Below are 18,059 nucleotides of genomic sequence, written 5' to 3'. Positions count from 1 at the left end.
AACACGCCGTTCATTGACTCTCCGCTGGTATGAAAACCAAACGCACCTCAGAACTCGGGAAAAACTTTGATTGACTTGGAAATTGGCCAATGACAAAGCAGGGCTTTTCAGCTCGACCAATCCGCTGCTACCATGTCAGGCATTGTGTGTTGTTGCTGTCAGACAGGGGTAAGAGGCGATAGTCAATGATGGCTGCTTCCTTGGTTTGGTTGTTAAAGAGACTGTACGTTTTCTTGTTGACATGTCCCCTCTGTGTCCCGGGCTTCTTGAATTTGGAGGAGCTTAATGACATGAAATATGGGATTCAGATTCTTCCCGATCCTGTCATCCTGGGGCAGGTGAGTCAGAAAATGCTAACGGATATAGCTTGTTAGCTTAAATATGAGCTAGCGGTATTTATTTACTATTAATAGTGTCAAATAATTCACAAAGCGTGAGACCTGATGTCATAAAAGCACAAAACATGTTAAAATAAATCTTATAGAGTTACATGAAGACGAGTAATTCTCAGGTGAAGTACGTCACAGCATGCTGTGACAGCTGTTATGTTCATTGCCACATGTCTATAACTAGCTAAAAGTAAAGCCGCAAACCATGTTTTTATCTGTTTGCATTCACCTGATGCGTTGGTAATGTGTGAACATGTGTGTCAACATTAAATTCACCCCCTTTTCCATGTCTGTCTTACGTTTGTAGACTAAGACAGAGGAGGTTATGATGGTGTCCAGTAAGTACAAACAGCTCTATGAGTGTCGACTTCCAGCCCAGGCTGTGCGTTTTCATCAGGATCCCGCCACTGAGCCTGACTCGGAGGGTTACACTGGGCCAGATATCCCAGACCTGCTCAAGCCCATGCACAATGCCCCATGTCTACTCAAGGTTGGTCCTTAACTACTTATCTGTGTAATCCAACAGAGAAATGCTTAAGCTGTTTACACAGTGGTGTGACTACAATAATAATACAACAATAAGAACACAAGAGCAAAACACACCGAAAGCGTGTGTATATTTGCCAGCTTAAGTAAACCATTTTTAAAACGCACATGGATGCCCCAGAAGCTTGCCAAAAACAACACTGGGAGGCTCTTGATTCAGTATTCATTGGATTAAAGGTTGCTCGTCTGCATCAGTGACTGGGTACAAAAGCAGTATATCTAAGAGACACACATCTGTTAATGTACCTGTGTTTTCAATTGTTCAGCTTATGTGTTAAGGTTTACCCAAAAGCTCACAAGTACTTTATCACTATCTTCTTGCTCACAGTGCATCTTATCCATGTATCGCCTTACCAGTGTTGGGAAGGTTACTTTTAAAATGTATTCCATTACAGAATACAGAATACATGCCCCAAAATGTATTCTGTAACGTATTCCGTTACGTTACTCAATGACAGTAACGTATTCTGAATACTTTGGATTACTTAATATATTATCATGCTTTTTACAACAACGTGAATGTACTATTGCTGTGTGATTTATTACTATTACTGAAGGTCCGCGACTCCGAACTGTAGTAAAGGGACCTCTGACTAATACGGCGGGGTCCCTGGCGGGCTCGTAGCCGAAAAATAGCTTTACTTTGTTGTGTGGGTCAACTTTTCTTGCGAGAGACAGAGAGAGGCGTTGAAAGGCTGCTCCAACGGAACTTATTGTTTTCGGAGGAAAACACGAACACGGTGTACAGTCGAGTCTTAATAGCTTACTTACAACTGGGCTCGTCAGGCACTCTTCTTGGCTGCAGTGGTTATTATTATATTTACATGCTTCCAGCTCCCGTTTTTCCTCGATGACAACTCGTACCTTTCCACTCCCCTTTTTCTCCCTCCTCGCGCTCACAGACCCATAACGTGTATGGCAGTCCATTCTCCCTGCAACACGGACTACACTGAACATGATGCTACATTCTTTAGAGCTATGCTTGTAGCATTCTGCCTGTTAGCTTAGCACAACAACAACAACGAAAAGGCGCTCTCTCACCCAGGAAACACACAGTCGCAGAGAGAGAGAGCGTCGCCCTGTAACCATGGCAACCGTAACGCTGCCGCCTGGAACAAAAGAACGTAGCTGTCAAACAAAACCCAAACAGTCCTGACCCGCGACAAAATGAAACAGGAAAGTACCGCAGTGTAATCCATTTATTTCAACAAAGTAACTGTATTCTGAATACCACCTTTTTAAACGGTACCTGTAACTGAATACAGTTACTCATATTTTGTATTTTAAATACGTAACGGCGGTACATGTATTCCGTTACTCCCCAACACTGCTCCTTACAATGTGTTTTTTGTATAGTCATGAGACAAAGAAAGTTTGTCACACTTTCCGCTTCCATAGGCATAAAGAGGTTAAGTCACAGCCTGGTGCTGTTAATCAAATGTGCTTGATTAATTGATCATGTGCTCTGGAGCATTCAGGTGTGTTAGCACAGTACCAACGAGGAAAAACAATACCAAAGATCTCAAAGAATCAGTTGTTTCTGCCCATCAGTCTTGATGAGTTATAAAGCTATTGCCTTCAAAATGAACTCCATCATTCTACAGTAAGAATTTTTCCCAACATTTGAGACAGCCGCCAATATTCCCAGGAGTTGATGTCCCAGTAAAACCCAAGGTCAGCCTGTGCAGTCCTCAGAGAAACTGGGAAAATACCCAAGAGACTAGCTCAAACTCCACAGGCCGCAGTTAGAATGTTAAATGTTAAAATGGTAAATGGCCTGCATTTGTATAGCGCTTTACTCAGTCTCTAAGGACCCCAAAGCGCTTTACACTACATTCAGTCATTCACCCATTCACACACACATTCACACACTGGCAATGGTAAGCTACGTTGTAGCCACAGCTGCCCTGGGGCGCACTGACAGAGGCGAGGCTGCCGGACACTGGCGCCACCGGGCCCTCTGACCACCACCAGTAGGCAAACATGGGGTTAGTATCTTGCCCAAGGATATTTGGCATGCAGCCAGGAGGCAGCCTGGGATCAAACCACCAATCTTCTGATTAGTGGCTGACCTGCTCTGCCACCTGAGCTACAGCCACCCCAAAGTTTACAACAGTACAGTTAGAAAAAGACTGAACAAGTATGACTTGTTTGGAAGGGCTGCCAGAAGAAAAGAGCATATTCTCTAAAAACAACATGGGAGTCTGACTTAGATTTTCAAAGTTACATCTGATTAAACCACAAGACTTCCTGAAAAATAGTCCTCATTTATAGGGCTGCCAGGATTAGTCGACTAGTCACGATTACGCGTTGTTTGAAGCTTTGTAAGATCCCAAAAGACGCAGGAATAAGTAGTAGTATTTAAGAGTGTAATAACGGACTGAAACAGAAGATGGCAGCACTGCATGTACAAGGATGCCAGCTGCCGTTAAACCCCGAAGAAGTAGCTCTCTCCCAGAATTCATAGCGCAGCCCAGCTCAGTTTCCAACAATAGCGGCAGCTAGTTAGTTTTAATATTACTCTTATTATTCTTTCTGGGTCACAAAATAAACGTTTAACATATTTTTAGGCGAGAATGTAGCTGTGTAAACCTCAAATATCTGCTCAGTTTATCAAGACACCACATATTTTCAAAAGCGCTCCGGCGTTTTCGGAGACGTCTGTTACCCACTAGCTCGATAGCTAGCCGGGGGCAAGGCTCACTAGAGCCTGTGAGAACACCGGACTCCCGGCAAATCATTTTCAAACCCACCGCGGTCTTTCGCTACTCAGATTAAACATACATAAGTCACTTAGATAACTTAAAAATGTTATTGTTTGGCTTTTTTTTAGTATTTTATTTTTTCCTGAGTAAATCGGTTTGGCTGAGATTAAAGTTATAGTTTTTACACAGCTGAATAAACGTCAAGCAGACAACTGATTATCAGAAGTGTGAGATGCTCGAGAATATACTCCGGTGTCCTGTTATATTTTAGATAGCAAGGAGTTTATTAACCTTCACCGAAACAACCTGCAAATTTCATTAAAATTTAATAAACTATCATCTTGTTTTAATTTTTAGTTAGCACATACCTTAAACACTTAAAGCTTTAAGCTAATGATAGTTATATAAGAGCAGATGCATGCTGGTGCAATAAGCTGTACGCTGTATGTCCAATGGATGCATGATCTGATTAGTCGACTAATCGCAAAAATAATAGTTTGTGGCAGCCCTATTTACAAATATATGCGTGGGACCATTTCAGGCTTAGGCACTGTGTCAAAGTCTAACAGAAATACCTGTCCTGCAGACGAAGGACTGGTGGACGTACGAGTTCTGCCATGGCCAGCATATCAGACAATACCACCTTGAAGGTGAGAGGCCACTTCTCTGTTTTTTTGTTTTTGTTTTTTTTAACCTACAAGAGGCTTTCAGTTATTGTTTTTGACAAATTTTGTTCTTTTGTCCTTAGACACAGAGATCAAAGGAGACATTCTCTTCCTGGGTTATTATGAGTCAGAATTTGATTGGAGCAATGAAACAGCAAAGGTAAAGTTGCCTCTATGTTGTGGCTGATTTGCATGACTGTACAATATGAACCAAACAATCGTGGGTGCATCCATTGTGTTTTTTCTCTCAGGCCTCCAAACAGCACAGGCTAAAGCGGTACCACAGCCAGACCTATGTAAATGGCTCTAAGTGTGACCTAAATGGAAATCCCAGAGAGACTGAAGTCCGGGTGAGATATTTACATTTGGAACACATCCTGCTTGAGATGATTTGTGTGTTTCACTTTTTTTTTCTTTTTGATTTTTGACTGTCTCCTTGCTTATCCAAACACTCATATGCAAAATGCCTGTGCAGATTTATAAGCCTTTCACTTTTAAATATATCCCAAGCAGCAGACATTTTGAACATGAATATGTTTTATGTTTGCTTTGCTTAAAAGACTCAGCTGAGTTTTAATTTTTAAAGAAATTATTATTGTTCTTTGTTGTAGTGTAGTCTAGTCAAAACAAGTTATAGCATCTTAACTGTCTCCATTTTTACCTCCACTTTAATGCCAGAGTCATCTTTGCGATTCCTTCTGTGTAGAAATATTTATGAATAGTTTTGAGGGAGGTCAGGTGGGAGACGCTGGCTAGTTTTTCTGGAAAAATTAAAACTGTGACTTAGACATTAGTTCAGATTATGACAGCATGTTTTTTTGTGTACTTAAAAGAGCTAAAAATACTTCACATGCCAAACGCAAAGTTTGGCATGTGAAGTATTTTGCTCATCCTGATACTTTATTGGGTCCAAAAACTAAACCTGTTTGACCTTATTAAATGAAGGAACCCGTCATCTAGTCAGCTGTCTTAATCTCATGGAGCAGCCAGTTTTTTAGTGCTAAACAACCCTAAACCCCCAAACTAATTAAGACAAATTGCCATCTGAAAACTAATGGTTTTGAGATTAATTTAGGCAAGTGCTTTGTTCACATGGGGACTTAACTGCACACTCAGATGAGACTGATTATTAGAACAAGAACTAAAAGAGGAGAAGAAATAAAATCCAGAAAGCTTCCCGGTCCCCAGATATTCATATACAGCTGTTTGTTTAGAGATACGGCATTAGTCGACTCTTTAGCCCTTCTACAGGAGATTAAGTTTATCAGAAGATGATGATTCTCTGATTACACAGATGTTGTAGTGAAACTTAATAACTCTGGAATCCTCTTAGGAACTCACTAAAGATCTGAAAATGATCGGGGTCTGTGGAAGTGATCAGAAGGAAACCTTAAGAGAGTAGAGTCAAAGTATTTGAGTTGTCAGTTGTGTGTGTTAGTCACACAGGAAACATTTCACAAACAGGAAAAAGGTTCTCTGTAAATTCTCAGTCACCAAGGTATTGGCAGTCGTAAGCACTTGTTAAGACATGAATAAAGCAGAGATTGGCCACTGTTGGTTATACTGATCTGTCTGTGTTTTGGCATTTGTAACAGTTGATGAATTCCCTGTTTATTTACTGTATTTAAACATTTTCACCTAAAAAAAAAGAAAAGAAAAAAGAACCAAATATGTTGCAACCCAGCAGCGCCCAAACAGTTGGGCATTTAATTCAGCTCAAAGTAGTTTGCATACTTTTGCTCTGTTTTGTTTCCAGTTTGTATGTGAAGAAGGCTCAGGTGACTACATTGCGCGAGTAGATGAACCTCAGTCATGTCGATATGTGCTGACAATTCACACCAGTCGCACCTGCCAGCACCCATTCCTGCGGCCACCATCCACTGCCAAGCCTCAGGGCATTGTGTGCCAGCCAGCACTAAGTGCCCAACAGTACATGGATTACGTCAAGGCACAAGTCTGTGAGTGAATAAAAAAACATTGAAGGGCAAAGCAATGCATCTTGGAGGCCTCTTGATTTTTTTTTATTTTTCGCATTTTAAAACAGATTGTGGTCTTTTTAATAAAAATACCAGCTAAGAAGCTAACTTGGCTTTCAAACTTCAAGCTTGCTCTCTCCTTTGTCTTGTGGTTGATTCCTCTGCCAATCATCCTGTTTCCGTTCCCAGCGGACACAAAACGTAAAGTGGAGCAGATCTCGGAGGAATTGAGGAGTCTTGATGAGATGTTAGCTGGTAATGAAGGAGGAGATGGTGCAGTAAAGGTAACAGCAGAGGAGACATCGCCTAGCAGTCGTAGAAAAGGTGAGTTTTTTTGATGCTTATGAGGCAAACGACCCCGCAGTAGTAACTTGTCAGTGCACCTAATAATAAAGTGCCGATCCATCCATAATGGGCGTTTGTGTATTAATTCTGATTCTAACACGAGTGTCTATTTCTGGTTTTGAAACAGGTCCTGCTGATGTATCAAAAGATGGAGAGTCAGATGAGGCAGAAGACTCTGACTTCTGGGAGGGAGTGACAAAGCCAGCAAGTTCAAGAACATCTACTTTCCAACAGGAGAATCAGGTATAGCAAGTGCAATTCAATTCAATTTTATTTGAATAGCGCCAAATCACAACAAAAGTCGCCTCAAGGCGCTTTACATTGTACAGTAGATACAGAGAAAAGCCCAACAATCATATGACCCCCCATGAGCAAGCACTTTGGCAACAGTGGGAAGGAAAAACTCCTTTTTAACAGGAAGAAACCTCCGGCAGAACCAGGCTCAGGGAGTGGCAGCCATCTGCTGCGACCGGTTGGGATGAGAGAAGGAAGACAGGATAAAAGACATGCTGTGGAAGAGAGACAGAGGTTAATAACAGATATGATTCAATGCAGAGAGGTCTGTTAATACATAGTGAGTGAGAAAGGTGACTGGAAAGGAAAAACTCAATGCATCATGGGAATCCCCGGCAGCCTACGTCTATTGCAGCATAACTAAGGGAGGATTCAGGGTCACCTGGTTCAGCCTTAACTATATGCTTTACCAAAAAGGAAAGTTTTAAGCCTAATCTTTAAAGTAGAGATAGTGTCTGTCTCCCGAATCCAAACTGGAAGCTGGTTCCACAGAAGAGGGGCCTGAAGGCTCTCCCTCCCATTCTACTTTTAAATACTCTAGGAACAACAAGTAGGCCTGCAGAGCGAGAGCGAAGTGCTCTAATAGGGTGATATGGTACTACAAGGTCATTAAGATAAGATGGGGCCTGATTATTTAAGACCTTGTATGTGAGGAGCAGGATTTTGAATTCAATTCTGGATGCAACAGTCTGTCTTCTTGGTAGAAACACACAACAGTGAGTAACTCAAATTGAAATGTAGCCATAAAAATACATTTGTAATTGGCTCTGCAAGGTCCAATGACATGTTCATTTTGGTACAGTTTTGACATCTTCTGATTATCATTCTACTGTTACTTACACTTTTGATTATTATTAAATGTAGTACTGTGTATATCGTATAATACTGAATTTCCAGGTATTTTTGACAGTGCGATCTGGCTTTTTTAACCACTAGAGGGGGCAGTCAGATGCTTTCTGTCACCATTTCCTCCCTCTAACCTGATTTTTCCTCTTTCTGACAGGCAGCAGATGGTGGCCATACCTCACATGCAGACAATGAAATCATAGATGATGGTGATGAAGGTACTGAGAAAGATAGTGCTGTTTTAGTGCACAGCTTATTTAAAAAAAAAAGAAAGAAAACAAAGCAAATACAAGCTGGAGCTTTTTCTTCTCTGATATTCTTCTTTTTTAGTAGAAAAATTCAACTTTAAAATCATCACTGACCCAGCAGACCTGATGAAATTTGTCCAGCACCTTAAGGAGAGTAACAGGAAGGTCAGTATTTGCTGTTGTTAGTGACAGCAAATGACTGCCTTTTTTCTCTTGGCAGTGCATAGGCTTTCCAATCCTTTTCTGTTTTGTTTTTATTTTTAGAAAGCACAAGATCAAGCCAAAAGTAGAGAAGAGACAGCACGACACAACAGAGTAACGGAGAAACTTGACAAGGAGGAGAAAGATGAAGAGGACCCCGTGCTACAGGAGTTTGAGGATGAGATGGCTGACCTCTCTGTGCCTTCGGATAAAATCGAAGAGATAAAGGAGGAAATGCAGAAGGAGTTTGACAACATCATAAACGAGGTTTAAGACTATATATATATAAGTTGATACCTAAAATACCTAAAATTTGATTAGACAGATACGTAACAAGGAAAAGACCAAACTAAATACTAACTTTAGGCGTTGCTTGGCTCTATCTGTGTTGTAGGCTCAACAGGAACTCGAGACAGAGGGTCTGAAAGGGGAGTTTGACCGCACTCAGGCAACACAGACACTGGAGACGACGCTGGATAAGATACTCGATCATTTGGAGGAGAAAGACGTTCAGGACCCAGAGCAGAAAACGTCCGGAGGCCAAAGAGCCAGCGACCCAGCCCGGGGGAGCCCCAGCCTGGCTCCGAAGCACCCAGGTAACCAGGGGGCTTGACCCTTTTGTAGTCATGTGCATGTCCACACCCTCTGTGTATAATCATCTTCATAATTCATCAGTCTGTGCAGTAGATGTGTGTTATGACATCCTCCATCTCAGGAAAGATCCACACATGGAATTTGAAGAATTCAGAGAATTTATGTTATCAGATCACTTTCGGTCAGTTGCAGTCTTTCTTCTCCAGCCATTAATGTCACCGTGGGTGACTTTTGATTGCATTAATCTAAATCTAAATTAAAATTTCTGAAATCAGACACAGTATTTTAATCTATGTTCATAACACAATGCTATGCGAGGCTCTTGCCTCCTTCATCTCGTGGCCCTACTGGTGGGTTTTGAGGTGAACTGTCTTGTTTGTCCCTCTTTTGTCTCGTCACCCTAGACCAAGCAGCTGACGACCATGTTAAGATCAAAATAACTAAGTATAAGACGGGTATCAACCCTGATGGGGAGGTGAAAGTTCAGGAGGTGGGCGAAGGAGACCCGCAGTGGCAGCACATAAAGGACGTGGTTAAAGAACAGCTAGAGAAGGCAGGACTGAAGGCCGAAGGTATGAAGGGAGAGTGCCCGAAACACTCACGGCCTTTTCTCTCTTCCATCTGTTATCTTCAGTGTACAGCACTGTATTTCTCTTCGTATCCTATGTAAAATAAAAACCTGTCTAATGAGTTAAAAAGAGAAGATTTTGAAAAATCTGTTTTCATGTAAGGAAAAAAATAATAGCAAGCTTAAAGCTCACCTTAATCAAAGAACATATCTCAGCCAGGTGTGCTGTGTTTTTCCACTCATATGTTTGTGTCATTCATGTCAATCATCCCGTTGTCATTGTTGACTTGTTCAGCAGTTTTCTTACGCCATTTGGATGTGTTAGGCGTAACTGCTGAACCTTTTTTGTCTTCCGTCTGTTTTTCTTTGTTGTTAGGAAAAATCGAAGTGAAGATCTTGACACGAAAAAACGCAGAAGAGGCAGGTGATCAGTGGCTGACTGAGGAAGATACAAAGTCCTTCAGGGAGCTACTCATTAATCTCCTGGTAACTGAAGTAGTACTTCTATTGGGTTCCTTTGAATGCTTCTAGCTGTTGCTTGCAGGCTTGGACTGTGTCTGACGGAAGCGCTGTACAGTTTGCTGAGTGTTTTCCTGTCTGCAAGAAAGAACAGAGTGGCCTGCTGTTCTTGTGTGTTTGTCTGCTTTCACAGAAATTAATTACAGAAACCAAAAGCTCATTGGATTGTAGTTATGACACATTTAAAGTTTATTCAGGCTGGGGGCATCAGTTGAGATGTCAGTAAGCACAATTCAACAGAATTTGTGGACGCAGTATTAAAGAAAAGAAGGAACAAAATGTCCTTGTCACCAGGTGAAAAGGTCAATGTCACTTTCACAGCAGACCCTCATGACTGCTACATCGTCTCTTTTTCCTGGTGTATGTTGAAGTGGAGCCAGCTTTCACTTCTGCTTCTTTTACTGGCTGCACTCTAAGTACAGATTTGTTTATGTTAAGTGAATTCCCGTCCCCCCTCTGTCTTTGCAATATAGTGTGTGCAATTTCCTGCCACACTACCCAAAAGCAACTATTTCCATCACTATTAAGAGCTGCTGGCTAGTTACTCAATTCGTTGGTAGGTACAGTTTCCTTTGCGACCAGTTATTGCCAGATACAGTAGTTGCCAACTGGTCTCTAGACCTGTGTGACTGAGGGCTCAGGAAAGGTGCTCTTATAAGCTTCCACGAGCACTGTGGTTACATGTTTGAACTTTATGGTACAGATTTCTGTGTCATCTTTATGTAACAGAAGATCCTACACTCTCAAATGTGCAATTTCATTTTTTTGGTCTTATTCTTATTATCTTCATGGTAAATTAGACAGTAGAGGACTTTTATATTTTTCATCCTGCTCTGTAGGAATCACCTTGCTGAATTTTGATTGGCAGCTGAGTGTTAGCACAAGATTTGATGAATCTTCTAGCAGCAAAGTGGATTAGATTTGTTGTTTTAGTTTTTAACCCATTCCTGTTTTTACTCCCCCCCCTCCCACCACCACCAGACTGGAGGCACTGAAGAGGTTTATAAAGAGGAGAAAAGGCAGCAGGAGTTGGAGAACAACTACAGATTTGTTTGGGGAGATTCCCAGGAGGAGTCAAAGTCATCCAGCTCCTATGATTCAGATGACGTGGATATATGAGCTCATTCAGAGTGACCCTTTGTGATGTTGCACTCCTATGGAGAGCAGGAGGGAGGAGGACTCTTAAGGTTTAGTCATAATTTTGAGAAAGCCCACTTGATTTGGTCATTGCTGTTAAAACCTGTGCTGTTTACACATTCAGAAAATGTGTTCATGTGGCTTGAATAGGCAATAATGCAAGTGTCTTTAATGGGGCAACGTTTATATGTTGCACAATGTGTCAGCTGTACTTGTGCAGTTGAAGTTATGCATTTTCCCCTTTTTGACGGGATTCAGTTTTTGTTTTCAGTTTTACTAAATATTCACGATTAGTTCTGACGTCGTCTGCAGCACACTGTTTATCCTCAATTAAATTATTACTTGTTTGTCTTCTGTGTTGCCATTGACAGAGACGTCCGTAGTGTGAGTCAACAAGGGAATTCTGTTTACTTCAGCAGATTGTACGATCTGCACAGGTTGTTTTGTTCGTCTTTCTTTCTTTCTTTCTTTCTTTCTTTCTTTCTTTTTACTGAAAAGTAAAAGAAAAAATGTTGAAAACAAAAGAAAAAAACCCTCAAATTCCAGTTTCCACTGATCCTCGAAGCTTTCTGATTTGATCCATTTGGTGAAAACAAACAAGTAAACAGTGTCTGCACACACTGGCAGTTGATATATAGTTTTTGTTTTGTTTTTTCACAAATGTCCTGTGAATTCAGAAGAGAACAGAAAAATTTTGAATACTTTTTGTTTTTGACAGTAACTGGATTTAATATATCTCAACTTGGAAATCAAATAAATCTACAGTGTCAATCAGATTCAGTGCACCACATTAATGCAAACATGCACTTAAAGGGCTGAATTTGTAAATTTTGTGAATGCTTGTGGGTACTTGCAAGTCAACATGTACATAATTATTGTGTCATTATTTTTTTGATTTATTGTAAAATAGCACAGATTAAGTGGCGACGGAGTTACCTGAGTAAATGAGTTTTAAAAATCCTGACTCTGCACTCTGTTATGAAAAATAATCTCATATGAGATGTAAATCACATACACACTCTTTTTTTTTCAGACACAGTAGTGTTTTCGTATTAAAAAGTCTGCATCTGTTACCTCAGATATCTTGTAAATACAATTCTGCTGCCTCTTTTCAGTTGTTTGTATTGTGTATTAAAACTGCCAAATGTTAGATGTTAGACATTTGTATTTTTATTATCTCATACATTCAGTGTTACAATCCTTACTAGTATGGCTACTTGTATGCTAGGCCAACTGTATCAACAAATTTCCATCCGATACTATAACTGTTAAAGTGAGCAGTGGGCCAACCCTGGCGACTAGTAAAATATTGAGACTGAGAAGACTGGCTAACCTGAGAACAAGATGGGAGCAGCATATGGAAGGACAAGTTGTTTTTGGATGTAAAATAGTACAAAACAACTAATCAAATGTTGAAATTAAAAAAAATGACAAGATTGAATTTAATGCTATCAAGTTTCTAAAGTGTCTACAGATGCATCAAGAAGGCTGGAAAAGTTTTTGAAATGCTCAAAATCAAAGAACATAAGAGACCTTTTCAACTGGGTGATCTATTATGAGGATGAAGGTAGTGAAAGAGGACATGTAGAGGGCTGGTGTGACAGGAGAGCATGCAAGGTGAAATGCAGGCAGTTCACGGGTAAGACTGCTGTAAGTATTGTTGAGTGGGTGGATAAGGGTTCAGACTTGTTAAGGGCACGACATCTTTCGCCAGCTGAACAAGCGCTTTTTATTTATGACCATCTAGACAGGGAGCCTAGGGAAGAGAATAAGTATCAGCAGAGGTGGCTGGTATGAAATTGGCTAAGCCCTACCCATCCTTATTTGAACAAATGATGTTCAAATAGCACAGTGGGGGAAAAATGACTGAATCGTAAATTTTGTGTTGCGTGTTTTCATGAAAGGACTGGCTAATGGCAAGTGTAAGTAGGCATTCCCTTTACTGTTTCCAATGTCTGCTTTTTGGAGGAGACGCAGCTTGGACCTAACAATGGATTGTAGATTTGAAGCATTTATCTGACAAAATTGTGAAATGTCTCACTTTCTCTCACTCATATATATCACTACTAGTTGCCACTGAGTATCAGCCTTAAGTGGAAAAGACAATCCAGAACAGATTCTGACCATTTCACAGGAATTGTATGGATGTACTAAGTCCAGGCCCAGAAAATCACTGATATCAACTGATATGTGCAGCTCACCGTCACCCATTTACTCATACTATGGTGCAGCTCAAACCATGGGTGCATAAATAATCGCAGCACACGGAAGGTCCCACCACCAAGGCTATAGAGGATCATAAGAGAACTTTTCAGCAGAAAGTCTAGCTTCTTACCACCTGTTTACATCAGGCCATTACTCCTTTTTTGATTATTTTCTGAACTACAAGGTTTTGGACATTTGAGTTTCTATGCACTGTCCAATGAAGGCTAGCTTGAAGTTTGCAGTATAATGTGTCACATATAACCCTTCTGAATGAAATCTAGCAAGTCTGAAGCATAAAAATTGTTTCAGTGACAAGTTATAGGCCACAATCACTTTTTGGCAGCGTGAAAATGGCATGTTCTCAGTCGATATTCTCAAAAACACAAGAAAGGCTACGTTCACACTGCAGGTCTTAATGCTCAATTCCAATTTTTTGATCAAATCCAAATTTTTTGTCTGCTTGTTCACACTACAAATAAAATGTGACAGCAAACGCACTCTAGTGTGAACTCTTAAAGCAGCACGTCACACACAACGTGCTCTGTTTAGATCCAGACCAAAAAATATTGTTTGACTGATGGCCCTTAATATAGAGACTTGTTTCGAACTTTACGTTTCCCAATTTTGCTTTAAGTTGTAAAGCTATTTTGTTATTTACATATGGCTTAATAATTATCATTATTGCTGTTTTAGAGAAGAGCAGTGCTTCAAAGGATAGTTGCAGATTTCGGTCAGAATCTGCAGATTATACAGTACAAATAAAATGTTCACGTTTCTCCACGTTTCTGGATGTCCAGGAAGCGTTCACGATGTCTTCTCGGGCACTGATAATTGGCGTCTGCCTCGTGTCAGTGACGTAAAAGACGGATTTCATACGACATGACCATTCAAACAGCAGTCGCTTTCTAAAACATCAGATATGTATTGGATTCAATACCACATACGAAAGTGACCCATATTGGATTTGAAAATATCAGATTTGTGCTTTTCACATTGTCATACCATGATTGGATATGGGGCGCATAGGGTCAAAAAAATTTGACGCGCTTTCGCGTGGAGTGTGAACGTAGCCAAAGAGTCATTGGGATACTGGCACAATAGGTCTTTAGGTCAATAGACCCAATCACTTTCTGGCACTTCCTAGCACACAGTTTTTGTAAGTTTGTATCTTTCCAGTTATTGAGTCGGTAATTCACTTATCCACCCATTTTCTTCTTCTTATCTAAATGAGGGTTATGCGGAGGTTTGAGCCCATAGAGCTAGATTCTGGGTACCGGTTGCAGGGCTAACACAGAGCCAGAGAACTATTCGCACTCACATTCACACCTATTTAGAATCACCAGCTAACCTAACCTGGTAATTGCATGTCATTGGACTGTGGGAGGAAGCCAGAGTAGCCAAAGAGAACCCACACACAAAGGCCAGATAGTGTATTTGAACCCAGAACCTTTTTGCTGTGAGGCAGCTGTTCAAACCAGCAGTAACAGCAGCACTCAGCCATTTCTTCATAAATATTTGGAAAGGTGGACTTTGTCTGTGTTTGATTTATGGAACATGGGACTTTTTCTAGGAGAATAACATCACTCTTTTGGACCATCCTGCGTCTTCACCACTTGAAGAAATGTTCCCACTCACCTCGTGGAAACGTTTGCATCAAACATGCTGCAAAGAATTTGTGAAGTGATCAACAATAACGGTGGTGCTACTCATTACTTGTTCTTGTTTGGAATTTTGATCTTTGTTTTGGGGGCGTTTATGGGGTTGTTTTTTTTTGGAGGTGTGGTCCTAAACTTTTGATCAGCTGTATATGTATGTATGTGTTTCAGGTTAAGCATTGTTTTCAATAAATTGCATGCTCAAAAAATGTTTTGAACAGCACTGTATGTGTATAATGTGTAAAAGTTTAAGTGGTATGGAAACTTTTTCAAGGCACTGTAGGTGTTAAAACAGTAACAGTAAACCAATCCCTCTCAGTGGAGCCATAACCCCACTCGTGACTAAGAACAGCTACTGCCAAACTGAGACATCCCAAGGTTTTTTTTTTTAAATAACTAGTCATTAAGACATAGAGGGGGTAAAGGCATAAAAACATATATAACGTTCATGCTGAATATATAACATATAGTCTAGCTGCATTCTACCGATAGTATAAGGGTACTTTACTTTTGTTTGCAATGGGTATGACTAGTCACCATGCCCTGTGGTATATACAGAAGAGAGGAAGCAGATGTACTGATCGTGCAGGCTGATGTAAAAAAAACCTACAGATTTGAGAGGAGAAAAAAAAGGAAACGTAATTTTTTTTGTTTTACAGATGTCTTGACAGAATTTTTCTTGTATTCAGGATGGAATGTTTGTTTAATGAAGACATGACACATACTCGTATCATCGCGCTGTAAACCCTCAGGGCTACTGTGGACAATGTCCATCCGCCCATCAAATATTATTCAGTCATAGTAACCCTGCATGAATGTTCCTCTGCTGTGATGAGAAAAATGCTCTGTGCAAATACATGTAAACAAAATCAAGATATAAAATAAAATATGCTTTTATTTATAGTGATTAAATTACCATTTCACTAAAAACAATCCTGCACACTGATTATATCATGTGTGCTCACACATTAAAATGAACTCATATCCACACTGAAGTGTATCGACTCAATTAAGATTTCTATTCCAATATAAATACGTTCCAAATATAAATATAGCACTGTACACCATTCCCTTTAAGAAAACTCTGAAATGAGAAGATTGTCAAGGACCATTAGAAATGATGCGGCTGATATCAAATGTGAACGTGAGCAGCCAAAAGAAAGATGAGAAGAAAAAAACATTTTTTTTAAACCATGCTCTGGTGAACATGCATGTGTTCGTGCACATACTACAGAAACCAAGTGTAAACACAAAGTTATATTTGAAAATATCAACCTCATACATTTTTAACCTTGAAGAAAATGTGGTCATAAAAAGAAAAAGAAAAAAAAATGGCCAGCGTTCCATGAAAACCTTTAGTCACTCTGCAGATATGTGCCAAATTCCTTCTTCTTCTTTCAGCATTTAAGCTCACCTTTGGTGATTACTGCATCTACCACAGGTTTAATGTCTGGTTAGAAACTAGCAAAAGAGCTGTTATTAATTTTATTTTTTACATGTGCAAAGTGTACCAACTTCAAATGAGGCCTGACTGGCAAAGACTTTCAAAATAACACCACCTTCGTCAAACTTAAAAAAAAAACAAAAAAGACATTCACTGACTTGAATGAAGCTCAAACACATTACAACAGATGGATTCAGTAAAATAAAACAGCCATCTGAATCAACACTCTCTTCACGCTCATGTCACAGTGCTAAGTCAAGTGTGGAGCTAATGGCTGGCTCATACAATCTCAATTTACAAGGCACAAGCTAATGACTCCACTGTAGGAAGATGCAGGAAACTGTGTGCAGCACATTACACAGAAAGGTAACAATGTGCTGTGGGTTGGTTGATTAAGATCATTTTTCATTCCAGAGAAGACAAAAGAAGTTTGACTAACTTGTTCTTCATCCAACTGACTTCCCAGAAAATCTTTGCTGACTAAACAAAGTCCTCTTTGTTCAGTCCACAAGCGCCATGAGTCACTACATACAGTAATTAGCTCAACCACATATAACAGCTGAAAAGGCTCATCAGTCTTCACTGTGGTCTTGTGTGAAATCTTTGGCTGCATTGTAGAAATTTAGATTCCTTTTAAAGCATAACAGTCACCTCACTATTGAGGAGTACGCAATCAAAATATTTTCCTAAAATACATTTAGTAACGTATGATATCGGTTATATCAAATATTAATACAATCAGTTGCCAGTTTATTAGGTACACCTAGGAACACATGTAATAAATTCTTCTTTCTACACTAATTTCAGACATGTTTTATGTGTAGTTTGAACATTGCACAGCTGGATGTGTTAATTAAAGAGAAAAAACTTCAGTTCTAGTCTATCTAATCTGGCAACTGAGATCATTTTTATTAGCTGTTACTGTTTAATTAAGTCTGAATGTGTGATGAAAATTCTTTATTTTGCCAGATTTTGAGTGCGTGTGTACATATATATACATACATATACATATATACATATATGTATACACATATATATGTATATACACACATATATATATATATATATATATATATATATATATATATATATATATATATACACATATATATATATACATATATACATATATATATATATACACATATATATATACACATATATACACACATATATATATACACATATATATATACACATATATACACACGTATACGTATATATATATATATATACACGTATACGTATATATATATATATATATATATATATATATATATATATATATATATATATACACGTATACGTATATATATATATATATATATATATATATATATATATATATATATATATATATACATACACGTATACGTATACGTATATACACGTATACGTATACGTATATACACGTATACGTATATATATATATATATATATGTACACACACACTGCCTGGATTGATTACAAGAAGGCCTATGACTCAATGCCCCACAGCTGGATACTGGAATGCCTAGAATTGTACAAGATCAATGGGACCCTAAGAGCCTTCATCAGGAACTCAATGGGGATGTGGCGTACAACACTAGAGGCCAACTCCAAGCCCATAGCACAAGTCACCATCAAGTGCGGGATCTGTCCCCACTGCTGTTCTGCATAGGCCTGAACCCCCTCAGTGAGATCATTAACAAGACTGGCTACGGATACCGACTACGGAACGGA

The 18,059-nt window shown here is 39.5% G+C and overlaps 1 protein-coding gene across 4 annotated transcripts; it reads left to right on the top strand.

Annotated features, from left to right (window-relative positions):
• Nucleotides 1-136: 136 nt before the first annotated feature.
• On the top strand, nucleotides 137-15,309 carry os9 (OS9 endoplasmic reticulum lectin). Of its 4 annotated transcripts, XR_014911741.1 has the most exons (16): nucleotides 138-338; nucleotides 697-879; nucleotides 4,227-4,290; nucleotides 4,389-4,465; nucleotides 4,557-4,655; nucleotides 6,062-6,263; nucleotides 6,471-6,605; nucleotides 6,754-6,869; nucleotides 7,924-7,984; nucleotides 8,097-8,179; nucleotides 8,279-8,482; nucleotides 8,610-8,811; nucleotides 9,214-9,381; nucleotides 9,754-9,863; nucleotides 10,878-12,405; nucleotides 12,518-15,300. XR_014911741.1 is itself a non-coding variant. In XM_085406470.1 (15 exons), the coding sequence occupies exons 1-15, from the start codon at nucleotides 186-188 to the stop codon at nucleotides 11,013-11,015; spliced, it is 1,992 nt and encodes a 663-aa protein (XP_085262596.1). In that variant the 5' UTR covers nucleotides 138-185; the 3' UTR covers nucleotides 11,016-15,302. The 4 variants fall into 4 exon arrangements, 3 of the variants coding, with proteins under 3 accessions (XP_085262597.1, XP_085262596.1, XP_085262598.1); XM_085406470.1 differs by having other exon boundaries at nucleotides 8,100-8,179; nucleotides 10,878-15,302; XM_085406472.1 differs by having other exon boundaries at nucleotides 180-338; nucleotides 10,878-15,302.
• Nucleotides 15,310-18,059: the final 2,750 nt, after the last annotated feature.

Source organism: Rhamphochromis longiceps, linkage group LG5 (genome assembly GCF_057381845.1).
Source record: "Rhamphochromis longiceps isolate RC_006_pf linkage group LG5, R_longiceps_female_GT1.1, whole genome shotgun sequence".
Taxonomy (NCBI): domain Eukaryota; kingdom Metazoa; phylum Chordata; class Actinopteri; order Cichliformes; family Cichlidae; genus Rhamphochromis; species Rhamphochromis longiceps.
The sequence above is the reverse complement of the archived record's forward strand: the minus strand, read 5'-3'. Positions and strand labels throughout refer to the sequence as shown.

Coding starts and splice junctions, on each gene's coding strand:
- os9 (XM_085406472.1), top strand. CDS start 186: ATGATGGCTGCTTCCTTGGTTTGGTTGTTAAAGAGACTGTACGTTTTC. Junction 880..4,226: donor ATGCCCCATGTCTACTCAAG/GTTGGTCCTTAA, acceptor CCTGTCCTGCAG/ACGAAGGACTGGTGGACGTA. Junction 8,812..9,213: donor CCTGGCTCCGAAGCACCCAG/GTAACCAGGGGG, acceptor TCGTCACCCTAG/ACCAAGCAGCTGACGACCAT.